This window comes from Sinocyclocheilus rhinocerous, unplaced genomic scaffold (genome assembly GCF_001515625.1).
Source record: "Sinocyclocheilus rhinocerous isolate Xijiao unplaced genomic scaffold, SAMN03320098_v1.1 scaffold1635, whole genome shotgun sequence".
NCBI lineage: Eukaryota > Metazoa > Chordata > Actinopteri > Cypriniformes > Cyprinidae > Sinocyclocheilus > Sinocyclocheilus rhinocerous.
This window is the reverse complement of record NW_015627629.1, coordinates 865214-874702: the sequence shown is the minus strand read 5'-3', so window position 1 is coordinate 874702 and position 9489 is coordinate 865214. Positions and strand designations below refer to the sequence as shown.

The 9489-nt window shown below is 36.5% G+C and overlaps 1 protein-coding gene across 1 annotated transcript in view; it reads left to right on the top strand.

Annotated features, from left to right (window-relative positions):
• The first annotated feature begins 5053 nt into the window (after positions 1-5053).
• LOC107732783 (solute carrier family 35 member F4-like) overlaps positions 5054-9489 on the top strand; it is a 33334-nt gene continuing 28898 nt past the window's right edge. Inside the window, exon 1 of the mRNA XM_016544201.1 lies at positions 5054-5351. Coding sequence (XP_016399687.1) covers positions 5132-5351 — 220 coding nt within the window. The 5' untranslated portion in view covers positions 5054-5131. The remainder of the gene's footprint in view (positions 5352-9489) is intronic.

Here is a 9489-nt window from a genome sequence, read left to right as displayed (position 1 = left end):
TGATCATATCACGATTGAAAATAACCTACCACCTACATTAAACCTAAACGATAGTGATAACATAAGCAAACGTAAGATAAAAGCTTGTGAGCTGAAGCAACCATGCCATTTTAGCTTACCTATAAAAGTCATTGTGCTCTTTTATCATGACTCTGTTTCATGGGACTCATACCAAACACTCCACATCGCAAGCGCAATTCGGAATCAGGAGAGCTACCGAGCAAGTTTACTATGTCAGAGCTGTACATATGGAGCTGGTTATGTGATGCAAACATCAAAATGTATTAGTACAAATCATGCAATACGGTAAAAGATTTTTAAAGTCACAACATCTCCGTGAACATAAGTGTTTATTAATTGATAATCTGCCCCATAAAAATAATACATTTTGTGAAAAGGAATCAATGTTGTTGATGTTTTACTGCCAGTAGTTTTAATTTCAACTGGAAACTGCAGGAAAATGTATGTATAGGTAAGTTTTTAGAGTTTTTCAAAAATGTAGGTACAGGCACATTTTTCCAAAGATTTGTTGCCCTATGACAAAGTGCACCCGCTATGGTCCTGCTGAGGTGTTCTGGTTTTTAGCGTGTATGCAGTATGTAAGTGTTGCCCTTTTTATCATCTGTCAGATAAAAATCATATGTTTGTTTGGAAAAGTAAATGCATTCCTAAACTCAATAAGATATTTCATTTGACGTATCAGTTATGTCTGTAGCACAAATGCGTGTTTACACATCAGTGTTTAATAGAAGAAGAAATGTGCAAAAACTACCTTTAGGGCTTCAACAGCACCCTCAAAGGGTGCATACTAGTACCTTAGAGTAGTAATATGTACCCTTAAGGTAGTAATATGTACTCTTATGGTACTAATATGCACCCTTTAGGGGGTAAAGAAAGTGCAAAGGTGTTCCTTTGATGATACTGCCCCAGTGACAAGCTGTTGTAATCTTCTTTATGCACCAAGAGCTTGTAACACTCCAAAGAGAAAGGAAAAATTTAAATCGCATCATATGACCCCTTTAAACCGCATAAACACATTTCATTACACCAAATACACAAAATAATGTTCTTTTTAGCAACATCATATGACCCCTTTAAAATCTGATGGACTAAGAAAAAGAATGCAGAGAAGCGAAATAAAATTGAAAATGTAAGCATAATCTCAGACTTTTGTAATTAGTCTCTCTCTCACTAATTTTGTTGGAATCAATGTAATGTCACTTCCGTATCTCATTACAATAGTCTCTCTCTCTCTCTTTCCTTGACTGAATATCCTTCTTGCGGCAGCCAAATAGACATATCAGGCTCCAGTCACGCATTGAATGTCTGTCTGGTCTGTTTCTGATGATGAATTTTGTTTGTCCTTTCCCTCAGAGGGCAAATGATATACCAGGAAAAAGAAAGAAGAGAAGAAAGAACGAGCGAACTCTATTGCCTTAAAAAAAAGAAAAATTTGAATATACCTTACACCCACCCATACGTTCATGGGGCATTGGCTGCCTAGTGATTTATTGAGTGAACCGTGTCTCTTCTCCGGGCAGAGAATCCATGGAGAGTGAAGAGGACAGTCATTTACGTCTAACCCTTATTATCATGCTGAAGAGCTCCTCGCTTAAGCAGTCTGTCTGACAGCACTCTTACAAAACAGACAGAGTGACCGGACAGCCACTATTTCTGGATACTGCCGTTACATTACACATTTTACTGCTGTTACTTTAAACAGGTTGTTGCAGCCTGTGCATACTAAGTAACATTTATTGTCAAAACCCAGAATGTATTTGACAAAACCAAAAGTCCTTGAAAAATGTTCTTAAAGGTGTGTCATTTCTACTAGCGGCGCCAAATGTATTGCAAAAATAATGAAAATAAGGTTTCCCCAACACAACAATACTGATTAGTGGCTTTTTCATAATTTAAATACTTATTATTAATATTATTAATATTTGAAAACTATTAATATTTCAAAATCATGTGATTTGACAAACATGCGTAAACAATGCAGAAAAAAACTACATAAAACAAATAATCAAATCATAGACAGGATCCTCCATTACTGTGTCAAGGTCACATTTAAAATATCAGATAATTTACTTTTTTTATGACAAGGCAAGGTTAGTCCAGATGTAAAATGTAATGTGGTGCGTCTCTTCAAAAACCTGGTGATATTTATATCTAATGATATTTGTAAAAATATATAAATTTCTGCCTTGAAAATTATATATTTAAAAACGACGATTTGGATGTGTACACTGACATGTTTCAAGGCATAAGGAAAATATGTTATTTTTACCCAAAGGTTACGCCACATGACATTTTTAGAAACATTAAATCTTTTTTAAAACATGGATTAAAAGGTTTTCAAAACCATATTTAAACCGACATGAATACAAATGGGCCCCTAATACAATGATTTACATTATTTTCCCTTATAAAATATAAACACTGTATTTTAAGGTGTCCTTGTTACAGTGTATATAATAATGTACTGAGTAATATCAATTAAATGTGCAGTGAAGATCTGCATAACACCGCCCAAATGTTCACGCAAAGAAAGAAGGCGTAAACCTTAAACCGCATAGACACATTGCATTACACCAAATACACAACATAATGTTCTTTTTAGCATCGTCATATGACCCCTTTAAAGACTAAAGGGGATAGTGCCTTCTCTGTGGCAGCTCCACGTCTCTGGAATAGCCTCCTTCCTCATATTAGATCCTGTAACTCGTTGGAATGTTTAAAATCCTTGCTGAAAACGCATCTCTACTCTATTGCTTACAACTGCCCCTAGGGGTCTGGAGTCTGAGTAGTGATCTGTATTGGGTGTGTTCTTAATTTGTGTTTGTTTTGTGGTAATGTTAAGAGTGTAAAGCACTTTGGTCAACATGTGTTGTTTTTAAACATGCTATAGAAACAAATGTTGATTTGATTTTGATTTGATTTAATTTCAAATATCAGGTGTTTTTCAGAAATCGCTTACTGCACCTTTAACAACATTTATTTTCTATAGGGTTAAGACTGGGGTTTGGTTTAGGGTTAGTTGATTGGGTAACACTTTATTTTAAGGTGTCCTTGTTACACATGTACATGTACTTACTATTATAATAACAGCAATTATGCATAATTACATGCAAGTAACCCTAATCCTAACCCTAAATAATCCTAACCCAATAGTAAGTACATGTAGTTAATTAATATTACTCAGTACTTGAATGTATAATTACACTGTAACAAGGACACCTTAAAATAAAGTGTAACCGCTGTTTGTAATTCTGCATAATTTACTGTTAGTACATGTAACATGTGATAACAAGGACAGTGTAAAAATAAAGTGTTACTGAAAATTACTTTGTATTTCATTGGCTCTACAAAAACAAAGCCAAACTGGAAAGTTCCGGGCTTCAGTGTCAAAAGTTGCTGTTCTGGCCACCAAACAACCATAACAAGTGTGAAGAATGGTAGGAGACAGAGATGGCATGGCAGGCTGGAAGGGGAACAAAAGGAAACAAAACAATGTACAGAGCAGATTGGTTTAGCTACAAGTGAGGGAAGTGAAGCTTAGTCTGGCGCTGTAATTGGGCCACATATGAAACTCAGCATGTGTCCTTCTCTCACAGAAAATCCGAGAGCACCGTGAGAAAATTCTCCTCCCTATGCCGGAGATCAATTTCACACAAAGTGCTAAGGATTTGCTGCAGAACCATAGAGGAGTCACCGAAATAGACTTGGGTTGTGATATTGGACTGGGTTTGGCCTGAACCTCAGCACTTTTACTGGATGTTCCGTGCAAGAATCATTGGTTTTAAGCAGAGGTGTTCTAAGCTGAGACCAGCAACTCGAAACTTGCATTCAGAGGCATTTTATAGTGCTTTGCTCTAGATCTGAATGTGTGTTCTTACTTGCTGGTGTGGGAGAGGTCCAAACTGTGTGCTAAATCGACTCAATAACACTTTTATGACAACTGTGCCTCTGTGATTATAGCTAAAGCATGAATTGTATCACTCACATTAACAATCAGGAGTGGAGAAATTATCCCTGAATGCAGATTCCGTGAAGCTAGCTGAATCTAATTATGTCGGGCAAAATAGCCTTGTGGCACCATCTCAGAGCTACTACACTCTCACTCTCAAGGCCTCATAGATATATGTGATGAAAAACAATAAATAGAGACACAGCCGCAGGCCACTGAAGTATTAAAGTGTAACATATGTGCACTAAAACAGAGAAAGCAATTCAAGCATAGAATGGACAAACACTGTCTCTTTACTTATCTATGTGTCTGTCTGTCTCAGTTTTACACTAGGCTATAAACCTGGTCCAAAACATTTTCCAGAAAATATATAACACACTGTTCATTCACTGTCATATCCATGTATTCATGTCCACCTTTTCTGTGTTGAATATTTCAGTGACTCTTTTAGACCAAAGTCTTTAAGATTGCATATACCACTAGTTGGCATGCAATAGTATGAAATGCTTAAGAGCCTTCTCACTACAATGCCTTGAAAGGCACCTTAAGCAACATTGCATGCTAAAATATTTCAGGGAGGAGCCCAATAGTAACATGATTACGGCACCACGATGCACTCGTGTCTCTTTTGTAATAACGACGGCAGTCCACTGCGTCCACTCTACCGTGATAGGCTACCTGAATCTCGAGCGAATCGTTCTTTTGAACGGGTTCTTTTTATTGATTCATTCGAACCGAATCGCGTTTGTAAATCACAAACACAGTGTAACTGTGAGGTGGGTGATATGAACCATAAACAAAACAGCACTCTGTTAAATCACACAGTCAAACCACTTTACTTAAGTAAAAATACAATGTTTTTTTTTACCACAAAAATGAAACGCTGATAACTGAATAGAATCAGTTAATCGGTTTTTGTGAACGAACCGATTCGCCAAAATGAATCGGACCTCCCAGTGCTCGCTGCCATCTGTTCGGAGCAGCGTGACGCCCCCTGCTGTCTGATGCATGAAAGGCGCTGGGCAAGTTCCACACAACCCTGAGCGACTCCTCAAAGCAACGTGTGCTGGAATTTGACTCGGGTGAAGCTCTCAACAGCGGGTTTCGTATGGTTATCGCTTGCGACCTAAAAAGCTGCCGTTTTCCCCGTGCAGAGGTAAAATGACCAGCACGGAGATCCAGAATTCGGGAGAGGAGCCCTGCTTTCGCCTGGAGCACCTACCGGGCAAGAGCCCGCACCTAGCGGGCAAGGCGTCTCCGCAGGTGAACAGCCGCTGGGATGCGCCTCAAGTGACGGCCAACGGGGTCCATGACATTGAGGATCGGATTTTACGAATCACTGGTTATTACGGCTATAAACCCGGGTACTCCAGCCACAGAAGTAAGTGTTTAAAAACACACGCAATAACAAATGCAATAGTAATGGTGTCGAGATCAAGTCACGGCTGTCTGCACGCTGTGTTGGCCTTGAACGGTGAATACATATAATGTGAATGTGAAGGAAACATGCTGTGCGGACTGTCTCGTTTTGTTTGCAGGGCGCTTTGTTCACAAGTTATGTGCATACTGCATAAATCTTAACACATGAGTACAGAACTTTCTGTTGAAGTTTTGAATGTAATAGTATAGAATATAATGTAAAATATAACAGGATAGGGTGAACAGGATAGAAATAGATATAAGAAATAAAAATAAAGAATAGAAAATAAAGATAAAAAAGAATTAATCAGATTAAAACTATTCAAAATGTAACAAATAGTAAAATACTAGATGATATAATAATGAAATGCTCCTTTATAGACAGTTTAGATCCATTAGTGAAGTAATTTAGTGTCAACAACTATACATTTCTTTCCAAATGTCTGCAGACAACTGTATAGGCTAAATACATATAATCATACTGCACAGCACACTCATTAATTCATTGATAGTAAGGCATTGTGCAATTACAAGTAAACAAGAAATCACAAGCAATATATATTGCAAGATATGTTAGACAAAATGCACCGAGATAGCAGGTTGAAAGACACTTATTTGTTGAACGCTTATTTAAATGGCAGTGTGAATGGAGTAGAGTGGTGATTGGATCCTAATTGTAGTCTGTGTGCCATTCCTGAATTTCAGTACCCTCAGTCTATTTTAATGCAATCGAAAGAGTCTTGCCACAGGACAGATCTGAGGTTCCGCTTAATTGTTAGCATGCAGAATTTTAATGTTTTTGTATTATTATTATTGTTGTGGCCAAATGTAAGTACAACATATTACACAATGGTCAGTGCATGAGTGGTGGTGTAGCCTGTGTCTCTGGTGTGCTGTTATTACACTGGTGCAGTATGTAAGTACATGAATCATGTCTAATGAATATCAGTGTGTACTGTATGTGTGCATGCATTTGTGTGTGATGCCTCAAAGTCCCTGAGGACAGTAGATGGTAACGTTAACTCTTGTGTTGCATTCATCTTTTTGCCACTCGATGTATTACATAACCGCATCACACATGACGGGCTGTGCCAGATATACCAATTGAAACAATGGGAACAATCATATTCAAATGACTTTCCAAATGAAGACAATTTTCTAAAACATTTTTGTTCATTTACGAATGCTTAGTTGAAAGCAACGATTATTGTGCTCAACCAAAAATCTCCAAAAAGGTTTTCTTTTTATGAGGTGTCACATTGAAATGTTCCCTCAGAGACTGCCATGCTCACCACTGTTTTAAGACCTGACTCAGCAGTATATGTAGTGAATTAAAGTCAGTCATAGACAGGCAAGAAGAACAATGTGAACGCACTCAACGCACTAGCCTATTATTTAACAAAAACTAGTTGTAATCACCATCCATCCCAAAGAACACTGTCTGTACTCTGCCTGTATTTGGATGAAAGCTCAAAATTGATGCTTTGTAATTTATAAATTAGTTAAGTATTGGTTTCGCAAAAATCACACAATAACATCCATTGCATATTTAATCCTGAGGAAATTGCCAAAGGCAAGTCTTATTTATTTAATGACTGATGAATACAACAGTTAAATTTGTTAAAGTCTAAATGAAAGAGTGTTCGCAACCCATTTTACCCCTTTAATGGTAAAAGTTTGCTAAGTGAAACATGGTATTATATATGAAAAAATGTTGAGTGGGATTGATTGGATTGTAAACCATAGCCAGACCTACTGTAAATGTGAACCTGAAACACTTAGGGAGGCTTTCTGACTGGGACATGGAGGCTGAAGGTCAAATTCACACTCAAGAGCATCTCAACCAATAAGTGTGTGTTGGCCCTTTTCTTTTCCAGTATAAATTCAAATTGCAGTTTCATTAAATGTTTACACAATTTCAAAAAGCAACAAATACTATAATGTTTTTGTATATTTATAATATATATTATGATTAATGCATACTTTTTATTTAAAAAATACAAAAATAAATTTTTAAGTATAAATGAAAATTAAACACGTATGTATTTATTAATATATAATTATTTTTGCAGTTAGTTTTAACACATCCAATTCCTTTTAAGGAATGAAATCTAAATAAAATGCTAAGTATTGGATCCCCACTGGATGCAACAAATGCCTCATTTGTAATGGGTTTTACTGGATTTGTCTCGTCGCGCCGCGACATGGCACCACAGTATGGTAAGGGCGTAACATTTCCGTCACACGCTTGAGGTATTCAGCCAATCACAACGCACTGGATAGCTGGCCAATCAGAGTACACCTCGCTTTTCAGAACGATGCGCTTATTAAAAACGACGAGTTTCAGAAAGGCAGGCATAGAGGAGAAACATTAACGTACATTATGTGGAAAATAATGTGTTTCTTGAACCTTAAACCACATAAACACATTACACCAAATACACAACATAATGTTCTTTTTAGCAACGCCATATGACCCCTTTAAGCTCTAAGATCAATCATTATCGAGAAATGCAGCCCTGGCAAATTTGTGTGAGTGACACTTATAGTGTAATATATGTGCATATCTACATTGCCATCCAAAAGTTTGGAAACGCCCCAGGCAAAGAGGGGTTTGGACAACATCATCATAAATCCTTGTTATTTTGTGATGACTCTGCATTAATAAGGGACAACACAAAATATGTAAGCATTTTATGAAATAAAAAATGAATTCACAACATGGAAAAATACTAGAACCATTGATCAGTTAACTGTGTTCTGCTTGGTCTGTTGTGTACTAACATTAATTGCCAATCAATCAGTAAATCTATAAAGGTGTGTGACCCAATAATCTAGAGAAAAGAAACCATACTGTATATATTACCCCACTGACAGGGAATCCAGCCACTCATAGTGATATGGAGGCGCTGCCTCTGTGATTTATCATCTATATTTAACGTTTTTTACTTCAATAGGTTGGTATATAATAAAATTTTATCAGTTAATGAAATTACAGTATTTAACTGTAAATTTAAGTTAAAACCGTAAAACCTAAAACGTTGCTACCGTATTTTTTACGGTAAAATTCCGGCAACCACAGCTGCCGGTTTTCTACCGTAAATTTTACGGATTTTTTTTACAGTGTAGGCTCACTTGGGAGCTTTACAGACTTCAGAACAGACAGCTGACGTAAGTAATCGTTCCTGAATCGTTAACCCAAATAAAAAGTAATGTTCACACTTCCAAACAGCGTTATTTTATTATCATTGAGATACAATTCTCATTTTTATTAACTTTTTTCCAATTATATTTTCTTTTTTCTTTTAATTTTAGTTAAAGTTTGATCAATTTTCCTGTATGTTTTTGTCATTTTTATTGTTATTTTGTAAAATATGTCTATATACAGTAGTTTTTGATAATTTTTATTTCAGTTATAGTATTAGTTATTTTAGTTATTTAAAAAGTGTTTTTTTTAGTTAACTATAATAACCCTGCTTGAAGTCAAAGTGCCCAATTCTGTTTTTCTACACAAATTCAACATTTGTGTGATATCAAAATAGACGATAGCAGACACTGATCTAAAAAGGTGCCAGATCCAAAACAGATCCAGTTTATTTCCAAAACCAGAACTGAAACTTCCATCTTAACAAACAGATCTGTGTCACATCAGGTCAGTCATAAATGCAGTGTGAATGTAGCTAATGTCACTTAAAAGATACGGCACATTCAGAAGTCATGTAATAGTGTGGAGAGATTGAATTGAAGTAAGGGGTATTAGGCAGTGTGCTATATCAGCTGTGTGACATGTGAAAACCAAAAACTTTATAAACTTATTTTTCATTTACATGCAGTACCCTCCAAGTTTGTAAACGCCCTAGGCAAAGTAGGGTTTTGGACAATATCAGCATAAAGTCTTAAAGGAGACATATTATGCCCCTTTTTACAATATGTAATATAAGTCTCTGGTGTCCCCAGAATGTGTCTGTGAAGTTTCAGCTCAAAATACTCCACAGATCATTAATTATATCATTTTGAAAATGCCTAATTTGAGTGGAAGCAGAAACACACTGTTTTTCGTGCCTGTCTCTTTAAATGCAAATAAGCTGCTGCTCCCCGCC